The 25,915-nt window shown below is 38.4% G+C and overlaps 1 protein-coding gene across 1 annotated transcript in view; it reads right to left on the reverse strand.

Annotated features, from left to right (window-relative positions):
* Window positions 1-4,848: 4,848 nt before the first annotated feature.
* LOC123024602 (TLC domain-containing protein 4-B-like) overlaps window positions 4,849-25,915 on the reverse strand; it is a 32,592-nt gene continuing 11,525 nt past the window's right edge. The window contains exons 2-7 of the mRNA XM_044432558.1: window positions 25,641-25,806; window positions 23,825-23,914; window positions 20,764-20,822; window positions 19,477-19,571; window positions 13,010-13,083; window positions 4,849-10,002 (exon numbers count right to left, since the gene is read on the reverse strand). Of these exons, the coding sequence (XP_044288493.1) occupies window positions 9,687-10,002; window positions 13,010-13,083; window positions 19,477-19,571; window positions 20,764-20,822; window positions 23,825-23,914; window positions 25,641-25,798 (792 nt within the window). The 5' untranslated portion in view covers window positions 25,799-25,806 and the 3' untranslated portion in view covers window positions 4,849-9,686. The remainder of the gene's footprint in view (window positions 10,003-13,009; window positions 13,084-19,476; window positions 19,572-20,763; window positions 20,823-23,824; window positions 23,915-25,640; window positions 25,807-25,915) is intronic.

Genomic DNA, 25,915 nt, shown 5'->3' on the forward strand with positions numbered 1-25,915 from the left:
CACAAGGTGCACTCGTACATGAGGGAATCAAAGAATAATGAATGACATTTCTGCCCTTTAAAGAGGCGTATGTGAAATTTCCTGCAGAACTGTCATTCATTTTGGCTTTGTTGAATAATCAAAGTAAACTTAAATTAACTTAAACAAATGCCAGCATAGCTTGGTGACTTATCCATCGATTTTGTAACTAGAAATTATGCTATGTCTTATATACCCTTCACCCAATCTTGCATGAACATTTTTTCATTAAGATTATACATATAGGAAACATATTTGCCCTTGCTGCTTTTTAGGGCTTCAAGGCCCCCTTTCCATTGGAAATATTGAGGCTGATCAGTTAAACTGACCATAAACCATGTTCATAAATATCCATTAAAGGTAAAGGTTTCCCCTTGACTTTAAGTCCAGTCATGCCTGACTCTAGGGGGCAGTGCTCATCTCCGTTTCCTAGCCGAGGGAGCCAGCGTTTGTCCGCAGACAGTCTCCGTGGTCATGTGGCTGGCATGACTAACCACCAAAGTGCACGGAACGCTGTTACCTGCCTACCAAAGTGGTACCTTTTTATCTACTTGCATTTGCATGCTTTCGAACTGCAAGGTTGGCAGGAGCTGGGATGGAGCAACGGGAACTCACCCCGTTGTGTGGATTCGAACTGGCGACCTTTCGATCAACCAGCCCAGCAGCACAGCGGTTTAAACCACTGCGCCACCTGCATTGGGGCACAGATATGATACACTGAGTCTTAAGCAGGAATGGAACGATAAATTGGAGTATCCTATCTTGTGGATTGCTTTGCCGGCACCCATTTCAGAAGGGGGGATGTCTTAGTCTTAAGTGGCTGCCTATTTACTGTTACATTTATAGATGCCCTCAAAACAAGTTCCTTCTGCTCCCTAACCATACCCTTTCCACTCCTCCTTTGCAGGCACTGAAGGTGTTCCTGCACTTCAGTTTTTAGGACCCAGGTCTACTGCAAGCCAAGGAACTGAAACTGAGAGAGGTACCTGAAGGAAGCTTGATCTCACACCATTTTTCCCTACTTTATGGCATTCCAGGACAAAAGATTAACTAGAGCATCTAAGAAGTCAAGATATATTGGTTGTAACAGCTGTGGTGATGAATAATTTATATTGAGAATATTGCTACATTCTTCATAAGAAAGAGCGCTGCTGCTTTACTTGACTGTACTTTATGCATATTGGAAGGGGAAGGTTCCATGTTAAGACTATCCTTGCCTGCATTTGGGAGCCTGAGTATAGGAGAGGTACTTCATCTACTATCCCCTGAGCTTTGCTCTTTCACGCATATTACAGAAATATTTGTGTAGTAGTTTATGCTGCAGGGTTTGAGCTAACACTAATTAGAAGCTGCTCCTTCTCACATAGGGCATCATAAGATACCACTAGGGCAACTTCTTATACATGTTCCAGGCAGGACGTTTTAGACTAGGCTGGAACTTAGCAGAAGGTTGGACACAACGGCCTTCCCAGCCCCTTCCAACTCTACTGTTCTATGATTCTATGCAAAAAACTATCTAGATGGTATTCAGTTTGTCAGTTATATCTTTAATGAAGAAGTACTTGAAAAAGAACCCGTAGCTGCTCCTTCAAATTGCATGATGTAATTCCGAGGAGTTGCCATAGCAATGGAGCCCATGCCTAGTGAGGGTCCCAAGCTACTCCCAAAGCAGAACACTGCATCACTGCGCCCTGACCCCTCACCTCCACCGGGGCATTGCTGATGGAGATGCATGTCTGGCACCTGGGGGAGGATTTTGTTAAATGCTCATGCTTGCCATGCTGATAATTCTGCCTCTCTAAATGAAGTGGATGGCCTATCACATGGTTAACAAGTAAAACAGGAAGGATTATATTATTAAAGCCCATTTAAAATCAACAATGACAAGAACTCAGGCTCAAAGGCATCCAGGACAGTGCTACGAGACTCACATTCCAGCTTTCCTAGAGCCCTGAACAAGTGCATACCTCTTAGCAGCTGTAAAACACTGCAAAATTCTGTTGCAGATCCATACTGCTGGGTTGCTGCAAGAGTTTCAAGCTACAGTATGCTATTTCGGCCCCATGCAAGCACTGGAATGCAGTTCCTGTGAGCTTTCCCAGACTGGAAACAAGCCCTTGGGATGGACAATCAGCTTCAAATCTGACCTCTTTAGCACTATGTAACACAATAGGGAAAGGTTACAGAGAGGCTGGGGTAGGGTGAAGACATCTTTTCCCTTTATCCTCATCCTGTAACATTCCCCCTATCACCATGGTGAGTTCTGGTATTGAGAAATTCATGTTCTAGGTGTTACAAGCTGGATCAATCTTTTGCAATGGGTCCCACACATCCATTTTACATATCCAAATGTGTTACATATCATGAAACCAGAGTGTAAATTCTAATACATAAGACCACTTTTTAATCTTGAAAGCCAGTATGGTGCAGTAGTTGAGAGTACAGGCCCAGGACTCAGGCAATCTGGGTTCTAGTACCCACTCAGCCATGGAGCCAATTAAGCCAGTCACAGATTCTCAGACCAACCTACCTCACAGGATTGTTGTTGTGGGGATAAGATTGAGAAGAGGATATGAAGTAAGTTGCACTGAGTTCTTTAAAGAAAAAAGATGGGATATAAATCTAATACACACATAATCTTTGTTATAACCTGCAACTACTTTTTATTGGTGTTCAAATTCTTCCACCCAATGCATCAATCTCATCTTACTTAATTCTAAATCTAAAATCTGTCATCACGAGAAAAATCTGTCTACCACATACAGCTAAGGAGCATTTTTATAGACCACATTGAGAAGCTGTTAATGAACATCAAGTTTTGTTCTCTGTATATATTGATAAAACTCACTTTTTTTACTAAACATTGCACACTATTTTAATGAAAAAAAATCAAAGATATGCTTCATTCTCTTCCTTTATTCTTAGTTTCCAGTGCCTTGAACATGCATGCAACTTATTGCTTAGACATCATTGCATATACCTCAATCAAGATCAGCCTCCAAAAATTTATACAAAGAGCAAGGTTCTCGAATACTAGTGAAGTGCACACTCATTGGTGTACCTCTATCACAAACAACAATTAAGAGTCTTCAAGCAGATGGGAAGATCTTTTTAAAGTTCACAAACTGTTCAACCAATCTGGAATCAATAGTGCTGTCCCAGTCTTTTGTGCCATTCTCATTTGGGAGCTATCCAATCATGCCGAGTTTCCGTTTAGTACAGCAGGATTCACAGTTCTCATCTTCATTCCATGCTTGTAAAGGGACACTCCATACTGCCTTTATCAGACTTTGTGCTATAAACAATAGACTTTATTCTATTGTTGTGCATACTTGCTGCAACAGGACACATGTCCACATTGTATGTATTTTAGTTTTGCAAATGGAAAGAAAATCTTGTAAACACAGCTGCAGGAATGACTGTCTATTGTCATTTTAAAAATGCATTTAGAGGATGCTTGTAAATGAATGAAGCAGGTGTGTTTGAACCATATTCTTCAACATTCAGTACATATGTGTGAAAATTGCCTTTTCATAATAAATTTTGTACTGCTCCCTGCATTGCCTATATGCCTGCTTTGGAATGTACGTAATAAAACTTAGGAACGGGTTAAACTGGACCTAATTTGAGGATGTGATGACTGGAAATCCCAACATATTTTTTAAAAATGCAGCTAGCAGAGTTCCTGACCCTCATCAGAACTGCTTCCCAAAGCCACTGGTCTCGAAAATTATTTGCCCCAAATAAAAAAGACTAAAGGCAGATGGACCCCACATTTTTCCAGTTGGGACAAACAGCAACTCTGCTGGCAGGGATAAGGATTTTTAGTTGGAAATGGAACAAGAAAATGTTAAGCCTCTTCCCTTGATTCAGATCATATCCCCTTTATCTGTTTTCACAAAAAACTCAGGAATTCTACAAATGGAACTCCTTTAGTTTGGTCACAGGGACATGCCTAGAAAAATAATGGGCAACCAAAACCACAGATATAAATTACATCGCAGCTTCTATATTTTGGATTTTCCCATTTAAAAATATTGCATAAAACCATTTGTCTTGGTTTGTAAATAGAGTACTAGCATAACAAATGTTCTCAGTTTCTGCATCATGGTCTAATCCATCTGTCTTGCAGGTTATGTACTGTTTATTCATTAAGGCAATGGAAGCTTCCAGATGGACAGGTTCTAGACATATGAACCAAACAACATTGTGCAGTTATTCCCTCTTTTCCTCCACAAAGAAGCAATGCAAGTGGAAAACAACTTCATCTGGTAAATTTCCATGTGAGACAAACTGATTGCACAATAAAATCTGTGTCAGAAAACTCCCAAGCTTTTCAAAGTAATTGCTTAGAAGAACAATGTAAATGCATTAAAAAAAAATAAAATACATTAAAAAACCACACCTCCAACCAGCATGATAGGGGATATTTTATTGCTGTATCCTGGAGGTGGTCCAAACTAAGCAGGACATCAGTAGGATTAATTTTAGGGAACAAAATCAAAGGATTTCCAAGTCAATCGATGCAAATTATTTGAAGAAATTTCTTTACACCTGAACAAGATTCGTTGGCATGTATAAGGTTTGATTCCCCCACCACAACTGTTACCAACAGAAGTCATTTTTTAAAAACCTGTTACTACATAACAGGTGGTGCTTCTAGGGTTAAACGATGCATTACATTAAATCCAAGGAATGCAGCTATGTCTGGAATTTTAAAAAATGGAAAGTTCCTAAGCACAGTTGTGAAAGGTTGGGCATTGGTACTACAGCATGCGGGGGGGGGGGGTTCATCTTTCCCTCCCCTGCCAGCATGGCAGTTCACTTTAGAGAAAAAAGCCACTTTTGGAAGCAGATAGTTAGTCCAGAAGCATATATACAAACCATCAGGCTCCAAAATTGTCTTTGGTCTTCATATCAGCTTTACCCATATTCAGAACCTGGTATACTCTGGAAAACAAATTTCCTCCACAGGTATATTCATAAAGAAAAGATGGAATTATGTCAGAGGCCTGGTCTGCACTGCTTTTTTAATATTGTGAAGGTATGCCCAATTGCACATGAAACACTATAAAGCTCATGTGAAGGTATGCCCAATTGCACATGAAACACTATAAAGCTCATAAGATCCAGTAGACAGATTTTACAGTTAGAGCAGAAGAATGGCATTACAGAACAAACTAAGAACACATAATGCTGGAAAGTATTTTGTGACTTAGGACCCCAATTTTTCATGTTAACACCTATTGATAAAAAATACCTTTTACTGAGATGAAGTATCATTTATTATTTAAAAATGAAATTATCTGTTTGTTTGCAAGAAAAACAATACACACACAGTACTCTTAAGTAAGCCCTAGTGAGTTCAATGGGACTTTCTCTGAGGTGAGCACATATACACCCTTCTCTAACCTGATACCCTCCAAATGTGTTGGGAGTATCACCCCCATCATCCCCCTGCCATCCTTCTAAAGAACACCTGGTTGGTGAAGGCTGGCATCTAGGACTGACACTTTAATGGAACTGAGAATATTCATGAGCATTTGTTACTTCTTAATATTTAATACTTAGGACTTCTATTAATTCTAAGAATATGAACTTTTTCCCATGTAAATAATGGAAAGAGGGGGAAATGTGGATTTTTTGTGTGGCTCTCTATAACATGACAATGTTGCCAAATGAAAAGCTAAATCCATACAGCCTATATTAATCTGAGAACTAGATAAACAGCAGTTCCCAATTTACAGCCCTGAGATGCAAAGTGCAATGTGAAGAACCTTCAGTCTTAATCCTATGCATATTTAGACATAAAAATGGCTTTCAACACCCAGAATTCCCCAGCTTGGAACTGTCCAGAATGCTGGGGGTTGGAAGACTTTTTTCTGTTTATGCATGCATAGAATTGCACTTTAAGAAACCATTTTGATACAAGCAATAATGTACATACAATTATTTGATCTGTAAATAATTATTGCCAACAGTTTGAAGGGTACTTGCAGATACTATAAATGGCCTAATGCCAGGGTGCTTTGATTTGCAGCATATTAAAAAACCTTTCTTTTTACACTAATTGTATCTTGCTAGTTGCTTATGAGCCACAACTGTACATAAATAGATAAGCAGATCATTTTCTCAGTTCCAAAATAAGGAGGAGAGACTTAAAGCACTGAAAGTGTGTGAGCCTGTGGTCTGAGGATACGTACAGTGTATCTTTCTAAACAGAAGCAAGAACTTTCAAGGTTATTCCCATTATTATGCATTGGTACCAATAAATTTTCCAGAAGTTTACTCTCAATGCAAAACATTAGGCTACTATTTCATATCTTTTGTAATTTAGGAAGGTTTTTTTCACTCCTTTTACTTTTCAAAGCTTGTCGAGGCCTTAGGTGTCTGAATCTTTTTGGCCAGCTTTTTGGCCACTGAGTCAGGAAGCCCCCTGGAGTTTGCTTTTTACCACAGATGGATCAGGCAATGTGAGAGGCCTTATTGCTGCCACCAATGAACAAACGAGAGAAAGAGAACATGCACAAGCCATAGTTTTTGAAGTTCCACTGCTTCCAGCACAGGTGCTATCAAATGGATTCCATCATTCCTATTTCATAAATGCCTGGTGATGAGCACAGTTATGAAATAGGAATGATGGACCCCATGTGACCCCATGCTACACAAAAAATGAGAGAGAGAGAGAAAGATCAAAATGAAAACAAGACAAAGAACCTCTGTAAAAATCACAGTCCAACAGACAGAAGCTTCTTTAATCCTGGTGGAAGAGGTACTAAGAAAGTAGATAGAAACTCAATGCACATTATATGCCGGGAAGAGTTGCTGCCAATGCTCCTCAACTATAGAAGTTTCGTGGAGGCTCTGTGCAGACAGAGAGCCCAGGCATATGATGCAGAGACCATGAGAAGACCTCAACAGCCGTTAATTTACGGATAACAAATGCACTGGACAATGAAAGAAGGCACTTGACAATGAAAGAAGCCATTCAACTTAAGAGGATTAAGGATGCAATCCCACAGCCTCCGGACATTGTCTGGGAGGTCACAGGATTCTTCAGATTCCTAGCTCTGAGATCCTACAATCTCAGACCTGGGACTCTGAAGACCAACACCTGCCCTGCCCTGTTACCACTGGCACGGAAAGAATTGTGCCAGCTGATCCCCAGCAAGGGCACAGTCTCTCCCCTTCCCCAGAGGGAAGGACATGGGCATGCTAGAGGGAGGAGAAGGGAGGAGGCTGGGTTGAAGACTTGGACAGATCCCTATCAGCATCTCAGCCTCCTTCCTTTTTCCTCACTAGCATTTTTCTGGGCAGCTGAAAATGGCCATTTAGATAAAACACCTGGTGCAAGGCATAGCAACAACAGAGATAAGTACCGCCATTCTTCATCCAAGGCAAAGGATGCACAGATGTCTTCAAATTCAGAGGGTTACATGTACTGAGAATGCAGGGCATCGGACTACACCCTAAATTGCATCCAAAGTATAAATTGTTGTTCATTGCCATTTTTAAAAATGTGGATATGTGTAATTTAGTTTCTAGACTCTTCTACACAGGAAAAGGTGCTCAGGAAACAGAATTATGACCGTTCATTTAGAAAATAAGTATAACTGATTGACACATACAAGTACATCACTTGATCATTAATCGCTAAAGAATCAGAGCTGAGTGTGTCAAATGGTGCCACCGAGAAACAGCTTGAGATTTAAAACATGTTATTTGTAGCATATAAAATGTGATCTTTCACACATGCAAGTCTACACATGCATGACTGGATAGGGTCTCTGTATTTATATTATTATACTCAAGCTACTACAATTCTAATGCAAAGATCAGAAGTAGGTTGTTTTAATGTTATGAGATAAATATGACTTAAACTGATGAACGTCAATGTAATCTTGTGAACCCAACAACATCTACCAAGCCATAAAGAGATACACATGCTCTTGAGAGAAGGGGGAAAATGCTTTTTATATTAACATTAAGTCTACTTTATGTAGTAGCTCAAGTTTAGTATTCGTAAGTTTTAGATGAAGAATAGTCTTGTGCATGAAGCATTGCTAAAGAACAGCAGTAGAAAGAAATAGCACACAATAAGGCCATGAAACTAGTTACAGGAAAATAGCTTGTTCCTCCATATTTGTATCACCAATGTGAAAAGGAACAGAGTATTAGCAGCAAATTATGACACATGGTCTTCGATACATTACGATAAATACAAATAATAAATATGGGAAACCTTAACAAACTGGAGCACACAATAGTATAAAATGTATGTAAACAAGCAGGTTTTCAATCATGTTTTTCTTACAAATGTTTCCTTTTCACTGTTGTATCTAATGGTGCTATTCTGCTAGCACAAAGCTTATACAACAATTCAGTATTTTGATTCTTTGTGCATGATATTGCACACTTTGCACACGTTGTCTGACAAACTATTGCACGAGTTATTGCACAAGTTATTATGACTTCATTAACCTAGCCTTAATTGTGCTAATTATTATGCTCATAGTTGTGCTAGTGCAATAAAATCTCTTGTACATTTTCCACTAGAGGCGTACTGGGTACAATCTTTTGAATTCATCAACAACATGCTTTTGCAAATATCTGTCAAGAGATGAACAATGTTGAAGGTTTCCTTTAAAGATGAAAACCTGCATCAAGGTATGTTTTGTGGAGCTGCTCTCAAGTTTCGTAGATAAAAGATCTGGTTTTAAAAACATTTTGCTGCTTGGTGAAGCAATGAGCTATTTCTTTGATTTTGCATTAAAGGAAAAAAGGATCAAGGATGCAAATGAATTGATCAGTAACAAGTTAAACTTATGCACAATGGTTCTTGTAACAATACATATATTCTAAATTTTCTTCCCTTCATTAGTTTACACTCCACAAAAATCATTTAGATATATGACACTACACTAAAAACATACAAGGTCCAAACCACCATGAAAGGGAAGGAACACTGACACAAGAATTTGCTCATCTCCATACTGTTTACCATGCTAACATGTGTTGGAATTCAGATACTTAATTAAAGGTTGAAAATATCTTTTATGTACAGCAAGAGTCAGTAGTGATATTTTAAAAGAGAAAAGAAACCCCAAACTCTAATTGATAGCTTTATGTAAAATTGCTCTATAAATCTCAAACGGTCATGTGCATGCACATAAGGCAGCAGAAAATGCAGTAAAAGATTACAGATTCAAAGCAAGAGACTTGCAAAATATGTTAAAAAGTTGTCAAAAGATGAAGTTTCAGTTAGGAACAGCAAACATTAAGAAAGCAGAGAAACATGCCAGGAAAGCTGCCATATTAGAACGTAAACCAATGATCCTGACATTCACAGGCATTAAAAACACATCTAAGAAACCTGAGTGAAAATTCATAGGAACGTAGTGCTAGAAGAGATTCCTTTACTGGTTCATTTGTCTTTTAAGTGCTTAGAATACACTACCAAGGTCAATAAATGCAGCATGTTATTGTTTCCCACTCCACATAATGCAAGTCTTCAAATGAGTTGGTCCTGGATGCCCAGGCAAGTGGGTCAAAGGGAAAGCTAAATTTATCAGAGGTAATACCTTATTTCCTTAAGAGGCTCTTTTTATGGCAGAAGTGTGCATTGTTCTTTCAGTGAACCCAAAGCTACTGTTTTTTTTTTAAATCTTCTACTTAGATTTGCCATTCTTATGTGCTTTGGCTTCTCCTTGTCCAATAAGACAAATAACTTTGTAACATCCCTTTGTAATTTTGACCATCCATATTAAGTTCATGATATCCAAGACAATGCTGGAGATAAACCAGGCGCTTTGAGCTGCAAGCCCTAATTTGTAGAAAGCTTCTGTTCCAACCTCAGAAGCAACATTGGTATAATAAACTGGGATGACTATGATCCTTGCCAGGAAGAACACGATTGTCATTAGTAGTCCATTGATGATGTTGGCTTTTGAAGCCTTGGAATACCCCAGTACATCAAAGAACCACCTAGAGAAAAAGAATTATATTAGAAATCAATATCGGTCAATTCAAGATGGTATTACACTTTTATATTTGGTTTATGCAATCTTCAAATACTCTCTGAGATCTAAGAATAGAGATTCATCAACTCTGCTACAATCTCATTTCAAAAAACATGGCTTTTCAGTTACACTGATAAGAACTTTCATGCAACTAAACAGTTTAAAAACAATTTCTGTAGGCATTTTGAAATTTATTGGTAATAAGAATAATTTTTCAAACTGAATTTTAACCACACATGGTGCACATGCATTCTTATTTCTTACCACAGTACTGTATTTTGTAAAATACTCTAGAAACATCACCAGATAAATTTGTTTATACTGCAACAATGTGATGACCTTGATCTTTCTGGCAGTCTCAAACTAATGGAACCTTAGCAAAGAAATGGTAGCTCTACAGAAGATACATAAAACTCTAAATAAACAGAAGTACAAAGAGCTCAGCAGCACTCCATTTCAGTCTGCAAGAATATGCAAGCTTTGCAAAATAATCCTAGCCTCCTCTCATGTTATTTCCCAATTTGAAAAGATGAAACAGACTTACATCAGATTTTTCTTTTTAATGTTATGGCAGTGTTGCTATTCTCCAGTGGCTCGCCTCCACAACACCATGCTAAAGTAGCAACATACTCATTGCCCCTGAAGTCCCCACACTCCAGTTTTCTAGCATTTCCATTGTATTGCCATATCATTGCCTACAACTCCTATGTCATGTCTGCCTTTTTACATAACGACAACTGTATAAGATGAAGCTGTAGAAGAAGAGCAACAACCGAGCTGCTCCATAGCATACTTAGCAACCCAGATGCATGGAATAGGGTTTCAGGATACTGAGCCCTGACACAAGTTTGTTCTCACTTACACATAAGTAGGGGTCACTAGGAAAGTGAAAATGAGATCAATATACAGCAGAACTTTGAAGTGACCCTCCAAGTAGAATTACCCATGATTCAGGAAGGAAGGAGGGGAGAGAGGAGGAAGGGAATTTAGATTTGATATTCAGTTGACATGATATGCTTTTTATCATTGGTTGAAAAGTTGAGAATATTTAGATTGCTCGAAGAGGTTACTGCATTCAGAAGTTAAAATATAACTGCACAACAAAGCTTTGCTATTTTCTACTAGTTAATATATAGACATGTAAATGTAAACTAGTATAATAAACAATTTACATTATTTACCATCTGGTTATGCTCAGATTTAATATTCTGTATATGTGCACTGATGGGATACAAATATTTCAGTCTAAGAAGCTTTTTGTTCACATTCTGCAAACATTCATCAAATAACATTTGTCGAATAATGTGCCTTGTCGCTCATATACAGTTAGACCTCAGTCTTACAGGTTCTGGCACCAACTAAAGTCCTATGTGCCTTCACCCAGGCTTTTGACTAAATTTGTTATTATTTGTTATACCAATTATTTTATAATGAAAAGCAGATAATATATTTAATAAATAAAGTACCAAGTTAGCTATTTTTAGGATTCTGTGCATCAAAAAAGGAATGCATCCTTTTTCACTGATAAAGGTCTTGTATCAATATCTGAAGTACCTCACTATGGTAGAAGTATGGCAGGTAGAAGGGTAATTTGTATCTACAACATCTTTAGCAAGATCACAGATGAACTTTCCTCTGCATTAAAGATTCCTCTGCATACTAAAATGTGAATTTGTGAACCATTCTTGAGAAATTCTGGAAGTTCTTCTGTGATAAACACACCTTCCACAAGAAGTAATAACCAATAGCTATGGCATTTCAGTAACTCTAGGAGACAATGCCTTCTAACATGAAGTTTACAGAACGGGAGCTAGTTCAGGTGGCTCCTTCTCACAGTGTGACAGAAAACCCAAACACCCCCACCACATGAAAAAGCCAGCTCCATGTCTCCTCCTCACACCAGTGCTGCCCCAGCTACTAGGAGGAGCCAATGTGACATGAGGGGAGCCATGGTGCCAGTCGTTCTGCAGTGCATGGACCTCCTTGTCTAAAGAGATCAGTAGTAACTTCCAGTAGAAACCAAGAATTACATTATCTGGGACCATTACCTCTCACTTGACTGATGAGAAAGCAAGGAAAAGTGTTTTGCCCTTCAGTCCAAAGACTGTAACACCCCTGCATTAAAACAGACACACAAGCAGCTGGATCTAAAAATATCCAGAGAGTCAAATGAGAATAAAGGTATGAATTATTCAAGATCACAGGAAGATGATGAGTTAGCACCTTCAAAGGCTGAACAGCAAGGGCCAAGACTGATTTTACAAAACATATCTAGCTGTCTGTATAAATTTGAAAACAGTATCTAATACACTATTTATAGGCAATGAATGCTGACCAAGCCACATATTGTAATGTAGACTATAGTCCTATATATCTTTTTGGTTTATGGTACATATAAAAGCAATCCTAAATAAATTCTGGTAAGTTTCTCTTTCAGAAGCTTAATTTCTAGTTCTCATTGGTATGACAAAAGCTGCCATGTTTAGATCATTCATTCGTCTAACTGAGATTCTAACTAAAAGCAGTAAAATTGTTCATAGTTATACTGTCAGAGTTTAGCAAAAGATAGTATGCGATATATGAAATATATGAAAATATAAGAATGATTAGTGTGGACATATGCAATTTCTGAAAATAAACTCAACAGCACAAAATGCCTCAATTTACTCACTGAAGAACAGATTTCAATTATCCTTGTATTTTGAAAAAAAGGTCCTCCCCTCAGTGTTACACTGAAGGATGTTGACAAAAGATAGAAAAATGCAATTTTCCCAATACTTAATTGCAACAGATGAACTGCAACAATCAATTCCACTTGTAGCTTACAAGAAAGGCTAACTGACTGGGTATTGCTAGTATCCACCTTCCTGGAATCAGCCGAGGTCTTCCAAATCTGTAGTCAGTGTATTATAGATTTGCAAGGTAAATTGCAACTTAAGAACAGCTAATTAATGTAAGAAAATGTCACTTACCGCTGATTCACAAAAGGAGTAGAGAATTCTGCAAGTAGGCGAAAATTAGCAAAATATGCCAACAATCCTCTATCCTAAACAGAACAAACATTGACAGAAATCAGAAATATTGGTGCTAATTCTCAGAAACATGTAACTATAAGTATTAAAGTATATTGATACAATAAGATAAAATGAGTTAAATAATAGGATAAAATAATACATGTACGTTAAAATATAATTGAATGTTTTTATAAAGTGCAAAATTTAGTGTTTCCAATTATAAAAAATACTGTTTATAAAAATAGATCAAATCCTCCAGTTCGCTCTCCCTTCACCAGACCCCTGTGTATAAAGTACATCCAGTTGATATGTCTTCTAATCATTATTATGATCAAGACTATCTGTTAAAATTAGGTAAACATACTCTTCATTGTGGCAACCTCACTATAATCCACATAGGCTATTATTGTTATTACTAGTGCTGCTGCTACATTACATTTATACCCCACCTCTCTTCCTCTTGCAAGTAACAAAAGGTGGGTATCTGCACATTCACACATATGGGCTCTGGGCCTGAGTACAGCCTTGATTTCGAAAACTTCTACAGCTAAGGAATTTTGAAAAGGAAGGCTTCTCCATTGTCCCAGTGTATATGTCCTTACTGAGTTCCTACATTTTCCCTCATTTTCTTTGAGACAACCTAGTGTGGCCTTAAAACCAAGAGAAACCCTTAGAACCCTCAACAGTGCAGCAACCAACATTTATACTGTATGTTTTGGTAATAAGATAGCAAAAAATGAACATTAATGTCCATGTTAGAGATGATGGGCAGATTGTATGAGTGCACAGACGGGAGAGGAACTGCCAGGCCTGCTGCTACTTCATTTGAGGGTAAGAAAGAGGATGAAACCACTTGCACTGATGGTACAGAGGTGGCCAAGCACCATCTTCTGCACTAGTCTTCAGTTTTTTGCACAAGGTCCACTGCATCATTTGTTCCAGCATTGAGTAATTCACTATCAAAAGGGAGATCTTTGATACAGGAACATGCCTCCTGCTAAGTCTTGCTGACTTCAGCCAAGAAACAGCAACAGTTCCTACCATTATTACAATCCACCTGATGGTGAGAAGAGTTGATTTGCTCTCTTGAGAATTGTAATGCCTTGGTGTAAAATGACCACTGATCATCCAGCATATAACCACAGAACAACCCCATCTATTCCATAAGTAGAGCTGATATCAAGTCATCATGGACTGACAGTTTGAGACTTTATGTTCTATAGCTGGAGAAGAATCAATACACCAACCCATACCTTCGAGACTATGTTCATCTCTTGTCTACTGAAGAAGAAATCGACTTTATTAGAGTAACGCTACAACAGCTCAAATTGTTGAGCTCAGTAGGGGATGGAAGCAGAGAAACATGCATCTCTCTCTTGCGCACTATATTTTTTTTTTTTCTCCAGATGAATGAATGCTGGAATTATGGATGCCAGAGCCTTCCAGGTCTACTGTACTGCCTGGAGTAAGGTCAGTAGAAAAGGGATTACCACTGATGTAGCTGTTTCTGTGCACACTGTATCAAACTCTGGCTCCTTGAGCTTCAGTACTAGCTGGTGGGTCTCAAGGTCCAAAGACTGAACAACCTGCAGCACCCAGTCAGAGAAATGGACCACACCTTTGGCCAGTGAGTTGGGTGTTCTGAGAATCAACCACAGGAACTGGAGAGGAGACTAATGAATGCACGACTGACAAAGATGACACTGTTTCTAACTGGAATTGTCTCCTTCGGCTGACAAGTGTGGTGAAATCTTGCTATTGCTTACTGTACCAAAGCTGGTTCTAGAACCGGTGGTCAGTCAGGGCCAATCTGAACATATGGAATCCTGTGCGGACAGAACTAGTTAAGTGATTTGGAATAGTTGCTGAAGTCAAGGTAGGTACAGTAAGAATATGGTATCAGAGTCATGGTCCAGTGGCCAAGAGATTGAAGCTGAAGGGGAAAGTAAAGGTAAGAGAAAGCAGAATTCGTATGCGGTGAAGCTCTGTCTCCTGCTCATGTTCCAGTCATCCCAATAGTACTAGGATCTCTTTATGGCCCGAAACCATTTGGATTGCTGATCCCATTTGAATGTCAGAGACAAAGAAGAGCTTTCTGCCATAGTATCGAAATCTTAGAGTTGACCAATCCAAGTGTCTACCTACATGTTCAGGTTGCACAGCCAAGTCCTATAGCAATGTGCAATCAGGAGGGGTTGGGTCACTTCTTCCTTTCCAAGGTGGAAGTGACAAAGATCTGGTCTTGCGCTACTGTCAGTATGGCCTTTGTTACCACAACGACCTTCAAGACTGAAGATACTGGCAGCAATGGTGTGATGGGAATAGGCAGAATTGGGTACAATTTTGTTGTTCATTCATGGAGCCTGACCTTTTTCTTTTCCCTTTCTAAGGTTACAGAAGATTTAGACAACCTCAGGTTATAAGATTTAGAAGTTCTTGATTTCTTGCTGCAAACAGCATTAAGAAATGCCCAGGAGTAGTCGGATCTGCACAGCCTCTGGTTAGAGGCTGCAGCTGGGCAAGGTCAGAGGTTCAATATCCACCAAATAGTTGGCTGTGGAACTGTAGGCAGTGCCCAGGCCATTCCAACTTTTGGGGTATCAACACCTCTAATCCTTTCTGCTGGAGCATTGCCCAGAATCTGCCCATTGTTCCTCCTCACCTGCTCAGTGAAGGCCTGCCAATGTGAACAGGCATCTATGATATGCGCTTCACCAGCGTAAATGGCCATCTCTCAGCAGGAGCTTCCCTTGGAACCTGGCACACTTTCAGAAGGGTGCCTTCAGAAGAAGTAAGAAAAAATTAGAAAAAACTTCAACAGAAGTAAAATGCAGTCTTATGAGGCAACCACAATGGTGAAGAGAGATTAAGAGAAAAAGTTGGAAAGTTGCTAAGATCATGTGCACTGGGGCAGTTGAAGAGGGATCCCACCAGAAGTTGTTCAACTATGCAAGTCTGCCAAATTGAGACTGCGTGTAAGTGCACAGACCACATGTGCAATGTACAGAGACCATGAAGAACTACCCAGCATGGACCTCTTATCTAAGCTTGCTTAGCATTACGCACAGCCTAGGAACACTGCTTCTTAACTATTTGACTGGTTGCTAGTCTGTTTCCATGAACAGGTCAAAATGCTAGTGTTTCGAAGCCTTACATAGTTTGGGAATTGGGCATCACGTACCCAAAGTAGCAACTCCGTCCATACAATTATGCCCAAGCAATACCATAACCTTTCAAGGTCTTTCTCAAGGTGCATCTTCCCTCCAAGGTCAGGCAGGTGATTACTCTTCTGAGTAATTTTTAGTAATTTTCTAAAAGAGCTTCCTTATGTTTGGGTACTGATGTTGAAATCTTCCTTTCAACAGGTAAATTCATTTTAAATATTTCCTAAGCCGTTTTAAAACCCTGGATGGCTTTATTCTACTGCTATGATTTTTTTCTTAGTGTACACTTTTATTGATTTATTTGATAGCCACTGACCAAGAAGATGTCCCGAAGAGCAGCATACATTATTATCTTTCTCTATCACTCAAAACCCACAACATACAGACAAGGCTAGGCTAATAACTGTCCTCGACTGCTGACGTGCCTGGAATCCAGGCACAGTAGAATATGATTAGGATTCAACTTCCCAAAACGCATTGCAAAATTAAAATGAGTACTTTCTAGAAAGTAAATCCCCTTCTTTAGCATCTTTGGGAACAGAGTACCTACTTAGAAAAATCTTTCCCAGACAGGATTACAATGATCAAGCCAGTTAAATTTTTTCAAACTCAAGTTGCAACAGTTCCACATGAGCTGAAGAGCTAGGCTGTAATCAATCCTTATCATGTTTAATCAGAGTCAATTAAATAAAGGTAAATGACATTTTCTGTAAGTCATATTTAGGGTTGGATCCGGTACTTGCACAAGCAGAGGTCTTTTCTCATCACAGAACTTCCCCATCCTATCCTCTCTCCTCCAACAAATCTACTCCAGAAGGCCCCCATCCCTCTGTAACTGATTTACATGTGTTCAGGAGCTGTCAGCTGGAAAGGAAAAAAAATCTGTTCCACTAGTGGTTGCTCCTTGCTGGTGAAAAGGCACCATTGAATACAACCCCACACATTATTTTTCAACTTAAAAACAAAAACTAACACATTTGGTTATCAGCAATAAACCCATAAACAAGCACGAATGGGAAATAATAAGTGCATGTGGAAAACCCATAGCCTTCATTGCCATGAAGACAGAATGGACCAGTTTGCATGATACAACAGCCTGACATGGGCTAATTAACCCTTGAAGGGCCATGGTGTATTCCAGTTGCCATTTTAAATATTCAATTCTTGCCCAGGAGTTGTCATGTTCTGGAAAGCCAGCTACCACGGGTTTTCCAAGGCTTAAAACAACCCTCACATAAGCCATGGTGGCCTAATTCCCACAGTGGCTAGGTTCACTAGGGGCTGAATTTCTATCTTGGCACCCTGAGAGTACTGTGACTCATAACCCACGGAGAACAATGGTATGGCATATAAACCAGATCACTCCCCTGAACTGATATGTGCACTATTTCACCTGAAGGTTAACTAGTATGTTCAGAAATATTAAGTGCAGATTACAAAGGTAAAGTTGATCAGCATCACTTCCGGGAATAATTTAAGTGAGGGTCTCAAAAATAAAATCTCATTTAAATGATGGGTACAAAATGGGTCAGATCATCTGCTTGGTAAAAAGCCTCCATGAGTCTAGGCATGAAAGCAAAATTCCAGCAGTGATTCCATAATGTTTTTGACTTTTTTAAGGGACATACACAGCACTGTAATTCTAATGCTGTGTTTTTAGACAACTCCCATTCCAATTACCTGAAGAAGGAAAATACAGTGTTGCACAAAGAAGCAATTTTACAGTTAGCATCATTCCAACAACATAATGCACAGCTGTGAAGAGTATGGCTCATGGCCTTTAGGATGTTAAAGGCTGTTAGGATGCCCAAGTGAGGCCCACAGTGTGTGGAAATAGCAAGGGGAAGAAGAGACCTGGATGACTGAGATGTTTACTCTGACAGGTAGGAGATGGAACCAGCTGTTTGGCATATGAAGAACATCCAGAGTACAGGCAAAAGGAAGAAAGCTTTTAATGGGAACAGAGAAGGAGAGGTTTCTCAGGCTGGACAAAGAACCTGGCAACAAGTATACTAGTGGTATATATAAAGATTTTAGCAGACTAAATGTCTGAACATTTGGATTGTCCAACAACGGCTTGCTTCCCTTCCCCTGAAAATGGGTGTTTTTGCATGTGTGTGTAAAAACTATGAATATATATGCGTTATGTGTTTCAGAGCAGAGTTTGGACCAGTGGTCTGTTTGGCGCCTCTAGTGAACACCTATACATACAATCTTCTAAAGCACATCAATGTTCACATTACAGTACATTCAAAATAGCAGTAAAGGGAAAATATTTAAAAAATCAACCTTCCTTTTGCATAACAGGGTATCAACTATTAAAAGCTACTGAGTTATATCTCTTTGTGAATGCAAAGTCAGCTAGATGATCATTCCACTGCTTAGAGACAAATGGAGAAATTATGAAGTCACACAGACTTTTTGGTAAATTTGTAGCTTTACTAGTTTACCCTCAAAATCAGAAACTGGAGCTGCATTATTTGAAACTTCTCCATCTTTGTTTGAAAAAGGTCTGGTTTCAGAAATTAGCTTGGCTTTTTTATTGCCTCTTCTGCTAAGGTCACAGGTAATAATTGTGAACTTTTCTGCTGCTTGTAAGCCATCGTTTTTTAAATGCTGTCAGGGACAGAAGCAAGAAAGGTTTAACAAAGAAGAGAGCACTTAGCACTAGAAGGGAGTACTTAGCACTAGCTTAGCTACTGGTAAACAGTTAGCTGGGTATGTCTGTATATGTAAACAGAATAATGTGAGAGAATATGAAAGAAGACATAGGCAAAAAAATCACACAGATAAAAATATCCTCTTGTAATGACATCATCAAGTTCTTATATGCGTCATTTCAAGTTTTGAGCAAAATTATGTGCAGCTATATATATGAAAAATGACATACACAATATAGTAGCAGAGAACATCTTAACTTTAAACTTCAACACCTCTTCTGCAGGCTTTCAAGTCTGGAACCTGAACACAGGGAAAGTGGTCCCTGGAGCCCTAGTTGCTAGCCCGGAATCAAACTGGGACAAGATGGCCCTCCTCATGTAAGCTTGGCCAACCTGCCCTTTCCAAGAACAGATGATTCTGTTCATTTTGGGTTGCCTTCAAAGTGCTAAATTGCTACAGCACAAGTGGTGGGGACCATATGTCCAACAAAATTGGGAGGACATGAGAGAATTGGTAGCAGCATAAATACCCCATTGAACTCTGCCCTGAATCATTGTTCTCATTTGTCTATTGCCATTACAAAATTAACATGACACTCACCAGTACAAAGTAGTAAGCGTACAGAGCTACTAAATGGTGAATTATAAAATATATATCCCCAATCGCCTTCCAGTAAAAAATAATAAGCAGCAAATCTAAAAAGGAAAAGGAAATGCTCAATAAATTGATGAAATTTTATATAGCATCTTAGCACTTTTACTACTACAAGAAGTGTTGTTGGGGTGAGGTGACAAATAGAGGAATTCTCTACATGAGGCTTTCACTGAAACCACTTTACTGTGGCTTCTGCTTCTAGATTCTTTGCAAGATTAAGATTGGCTCCTTTAGATGTGTTTTTTTCAGGATTTTTTCCCCTTTTTCTGCCTTTCTATATGGTCCATTACATAATGTCAGAGTGGTGTTGCAATACAGCAGAACTGCAAAGCTACACAGTTCATTCCACCATTTCTTCACTTTAAAAAAAGCTGTGGAAATGCTTGGAAAGCACAGGAAAGGCCTGGAGGATGTTGATGCACCTGCAAACTATCATGAGTGAGAATCACAAGCACACAATAAAGCCCTCATGTAGAGAAGTCCCAAATCATGCAAACATTTAAGAGAAACAAAATGATGCTTCTCTTAATCTACAAGTAAAATTCTAATACCTCAATTGAAAATGTAAGGTGTAATCCCCAAAAAAGGAGAGGAGGGAAAAGAAATTTTCCATCACCATATGTATGTACAATGTTAATTGTAATGCTCCCTACAACACAAGCCCAGCCCTGGCAATTGCCCCAGCCAAGATTCAAGGTCTTGTAATAACACAACTGTGAAAGTTCAACTGCGGTTAAAAGAATTGTTTAAAAATTGTAAAAAAGTAAATGTTTGTAGCTTGTATTGCACAAGTTTTTAAAAATAAAATACTTACCCACCATAGGCAGCTCCTCCAACATGCCATTAGGGCACTTTGAAAGGACTGCTCATAGCTGTCACAACAGGGATGATAAAAGCATAACAACCAATCCACCCTGATTTGTTGCCTGGATAGGTTATTGTGACATGCAAACATGCCCATTGAGTTTTTCTTCTATTCACACAACAGAACTGAAAGTTTCCAGAACGGATCTAGGCATGAATGATGCTGTGTACTTGCGAATGATAAAACAGGAAGCAGCTCCCAAAATGTGATAGTAGGATATAGCAGTGAACTTATCAGTAACAATTCTGCCTTATAGAGCTTGACTTTGCTAAGCCCTGCCCCCATTTTTATAAATATTATTCTGGTAAAACGTTTCCTATATTCATGTAAATTACATTAAATTTTACACATACCACTGTATATATTACCTGAAATGAGGTAGCCTGAAGTAATAGCAAGATTTAGTTGCACTGTAGAAGGCTCACCCCTATAAGCAAAGATACAAAAGCCATTATATATACTTAACACCACACACACACACACACACACACACACACAGATACCCTACCCTGTAAGACTGCTCCCTCTACATACCTTTTCTTTCTTTTTACCCACAGTCCATTTTTCTGTATTCCCATTCTATATTCTATTTTCTATGATGATGCTAGAGTAGAATCCTTATATAACAAAGATTCACATATTGCAGGATGGAAAGAGCAGCTTTTGAATAAAGAGATTAATAAGAGTTTGAAGAAAGGAAAATTTGAAGAAGCCCGTCCACTGTTAGGCATATTAGATGGATGGCTTGCTACCAGAATGGTATAGCTTCCATTCCCCTGCTGTCACTGGTAAGATATCTACAGACCAGTGAAGAAAATAATCTAAACCAGCTGAGCAGCACAGAAGGAAGGGTCTCCTTGCTCTAGCTCTTCCCCTCTTGGCTCCTGACTCCAAGTAGCCTCATGCCTCTGAAGATGCCAGGAAAGTGGGATTACTCATGAACAACCCTGCTCTACTGGAATTGGCAGGAGTGCAGGAAAAGAAGCAGATGACAGTGACTGAAGGTGCTCGCTCTCAGCAGCTGTCATTCTACTCCACCTAGTGCTCCAATGAGGTGTCCCCCAGGATACTGGCTGGGGGACTGAGGGGAGAAGACAGGGAGCAGTACCTGAGGACCTTACTGTTGTTATGTGCTGTCGAGTCATCTCCCTAACCTGAACCCCTATAAATAAATACCTCTAGAAAGTCCTGTCCCTCATAGCCCTGCTCAGCTCTTGTATATCCAAGGCTATGGCTTCCTTTATGGAGTAAATCCATCTCATATCTGGTGGCCCTCCTCTTCTGCCTTTGATTTCTCTAGCATGATTGCCTTCTCCAGAGTTTTGCCTTCTCATGATGTGCCCCAAGTATGACAGCTTCAGTTTGTTATGTTTGCTTATAATCATTAGTCAGAAACAGCTGAGGGACGTAACATTTAAGTCTTTTTCAAAGTCCTACAATTCCCAGTATCCCCAAACAAGCACAGACCTACCTTACACTGCCTACTTTTAAAACCAAGCTATACTAAAACAATTTAGAATATGAATACTGCAGGAAAATGATTATTTACTATATATACTACCTTATGCCTCAAAAATTGACCACTTTCAGCCACTGACCAAAACAAGAAGCTTCACAATGAATGTGAAGTCCATTAATTAAGTATAATTTCCAGCCACTGAAGTAGTATAACAGCAGTATGATTAATAATAATCTTGGGATTATTGATAATAATCTTGGGATTGGAAAACAAAAGGTGAATATCATATAGTTGACTGGTATAAAGAAGTCTGCAATATAGCTATTAATAGTAAGTTAACTTGCGATATTAAATGGAAAAAAAGTTTGACAAGTGAAAATAAATTTGAAAGTATTTGGAAACCTTTTATTGAACATGTGTTAATAAAAGGAAAGAAGTGTGAACCACCGCAAGGGTGAATGCAGTTCTGGAATGCAAGTGGGACACCCTGAATTAATAAATGATCTTACATTAAGTAATTAGAGTTGTTGGTCCTGTTGGAGGGTGCACTGATGTTGATGTGTTGTTTGATCAGTGATGTTTACTCTTAATTGTTGTAATTGTGTTAATTGTATTGTTTTTCTTAGTTGTAAAAAATAAAAGTGAAAAGAAAAAAGGAAATACAATAAATAAAAAGAAGAAAAATGGATGGTTTACACAATTAAAGCCATTATCAAAACAGAAGAAATGACATATTAACCAATTCAATAATAAAACATCAGTACCAATAAAAAAACATCCAACAAACACTTAAAAAGTAGAACCTTGTGTTTTATTTGTTAATCTTGCTATTAAATATATAATGGAGGGAGGAGAAATAATCAGTTATACTTTTACTGCACTGGCCAAGAAATCATGCTGAGAGTGGAATTTCATATGGCTTTTTAACTTTCTCTTTATTCCAACAAATGGAATCACTGAATCACAATGAACTGCAAGTTATACCCATTTCAGAACTCATACAAAGAACCCCTTCCCATGCAAACAAAACAAGGTAGTTCTCACTTAAGTTTCTTTTTCTTTTTTTAGTAACAGGTCTTTAGTAAGTCTCCTATTTCCCAACAATAAAAAGGCTGCTTAGTCCTTTTTTTCCTTCTCCTAAAATAAAAACAAAAACTATAAACCTTCATGATTATAACACTCTGATAAAAGAACAGATAAAGTGAACAAGAGCTGCTTCAGTTAGCTAACTCACATTTCTTCTGTAGCACTTTCAGTAAAAATCTATAGCAAGGTTATTTAGTAACAATCCTTTTCTACAAGTAGTTACACTGGTTTACAAAGTTACATGTCATCTTGAAAAAATCTTTTGAGGAGTAAAGTGGTCTCAGGCATGGACTGTGAAAAGGGATGCAATTCTTATGATTCTCTTTAGGGCTTATATCAGCAGAGCATTCTGTGCCTTAGCTTACATGTATCAATTACTCTTTTAAAAAATGCTCAGTATAGTTCTTGTCTAGCTTTCCATAGGAGTCTTATGTGCACATGATCTGAAGTCTGAAACTATACAACAACTAGTTGAATATTTATTTAGTTAGGTGGGGGAGATGGTTAGGCTGCTTAAGGGGATTTTTTTTAAAGCACTGTGACATTTTGCATGTATACCCTCAGACAGTGTCATTAGCTAATGAAATAATTAAATTACCCACATCAATAGCAAATCAACCGATACTGAGAATACATTGAACGCCCCTTGTATGTCAATATGCCATCCCAAGAATCCAGGGCCTTATGAGTCCTCCACATTAAATACAAAGACCAAAGCCTCTGTAAAAGTGCTTTACAAGTATTAAACATTTGTACAGTCAGAGATGCACATGTTTCTTTTTAATTAAGCTTAGAGGTCATTTGACTAAAAGAACAAACAACAATGAGGCAGAACAAGGAAAAGGAGGTGAGGAAAAAGTTTTATAACCAAGGATTTGTCTTACCAAACGTGGTCAGCATTAACAGCTTCATCATATAATAAAATATACAAACAAAATGCTCCAACCACCGAGGCGTGGAATGTAGATACTGTCCTAAAAGAGACAAAAGCAACCTCATTAAAAATGTACTAACACTCTTTGGGGCAACGGGGGGAGAGTGAAACTAGTAGAAATATTTCACTTTCAGTTGGCAAAGCCTGTTTATATGGTTGACAAAGTTATAGAAGTTATATCTTTAAAAATTTATGCAAAAACACTAATTTTTCAAAGTGATTTGTGCTGCACATAAGATTGAACTATTATTAGACTTTCATAGCCTCCTAAAAGCTGGGCAGATACAAACCTCAAAAGAGCACAGTCATTGAAGACCACTGTCTGAGCTCAGTTATACAATTTCCCACAAACCTGGGTGGAATAACACCAAAAGGGAACTGCTATTTCCTACATAGCCGTCATTAAAAAGCCACTGAGGTCCCAACCTTCATAGTGTTTAACTGAAGTAAAGTAAATTAAATTAAAAAGAATCAGAATCAGAAACTAACAGATGTAATGATATTTGGCTTGGTCTTAAACAAAACACGAGGGAGGGAGGGAGAGGGGGAAAAGAGTGAGAGCCTTAAGTTCACTGGATCAGTATAATTTGCCTAAGTTTATCAGCCCATGATCAGTAACTCTATGATCCCATCCCCCAAAGCTACTCCCATAATGGAAATGAATAAGGAATCATTTGCACACAGAGAATCCCTGTGCATGCATCAGCAGTTCTGTGGATCTTTAAAATAGAGCAGATTTCAGTATATTGGACCCTCTTCTCTAATCCAGGCATGTAGACAGGAATGTAAAGAAAATGTATCTGTTATTGTATCTACATGTCTGCTGTAGAGCATTTTAAGAGAAAATGTCTGCTCCCTGTTTTACTTTTCTGTAGCTTTCTAGTATCAAATAAGAAATGTTTACCAGAAATGTTAAGCTTCGTAATATTGTCCTTTTGAATAAAATGTCTGAATGACAGCGGGTAAGCCACCATCTATACATTTGGCATCATTCCAGAAGAGAGATACTCTTAAAAATATGGATCAATATTTCATTTGAACTGTAGTACATATCTCACAACAAAATGCTATAATTTCAAAAAGTAGGATATGTAGTAACTGTTTTATAAATTGCACCTGTCCTCCTGTATTCTGTAAATTACCATGCACACTGATAGTGCTATATAAAACATCATTATCTTATGAGAGTAAAGGATTTTCCCACAAAACAACTGCGATATTCAGCTAAGTAGCAAAATGCAATGGGTATCTGCATCAGGAGAACAATGTAAGCTAGATGTGGTGGTGCAGAGCACCAATCAAGTAGCATGCATACATTCCTGTTTAAGAATAATAAGGTTTTTCTTGCACAGAACTGAAATTACATGAAAGTTCTGCATGCTTCAAGCTGCTGTTAAAAAGCACAGAAGCAGAGCCAGTTAGAAAAGGCTGACCCTCCAAAGAAATTGGGTGTTTATTTTCCTGCCACTCAAGTGGGAAATATGCTCACCATGCACATGCATTTTACAACACCTTTAAAAACAGTGGCTCAGGTTCAACTATTATTCAACTTTACCAAAATGTATTAATTCCCTTTATCTCCCAGTTTTCTACATGTATCCCCAAGGAGGCGTTAGCATAAACAAGGGCCTTTTACTCTAATCCTGACACACATCAGAACACTCTCTGGCATTTTGGAAAGACATTGTTTTGGCAAATGCATTAGGAACCCTACCTTGATTATTTCTGATTGTATTTATTATTCTACCACAATTTAGAAACTTTACCTTGAATTCCATTCGATCTTCTTCTTTTGGTCAAGGTTATTAAAACCAGAAGTTACACGTGCAGAAATCCAAGAACTTAGCAAATGGAAGGAAAGTTGAAATATAGCAAAACTGCTAACACCAACACCCAGATTGAGTTTATTGAAGGTAGCCATCATTCTTCAGCCTATCAAAAACAGAGTTCCTCAGTTCAAACACTGATTGAAGGTAAAATTTATACAGAGCAACCATCATGCTGATTTTAAAACCAACAATAAATTTCATTAACAGAGGCT

The sequence above is a fragment of the Varanus komodoensis genome, unplaced genomic scaffold, assembly GCF_004798865.1.
Source record: "Varanus komodoensis strain SLA01 unplaced genomic scaffold, ASM479886v1 scaffold24, whole genome shotgun sequence".
NCBI classification, from domain to species: Eukaryota; Metazoa; Chordata; class Lepidosauria; order Squamata; family Varanidae; genus Varanus; species Varanus komodoensis.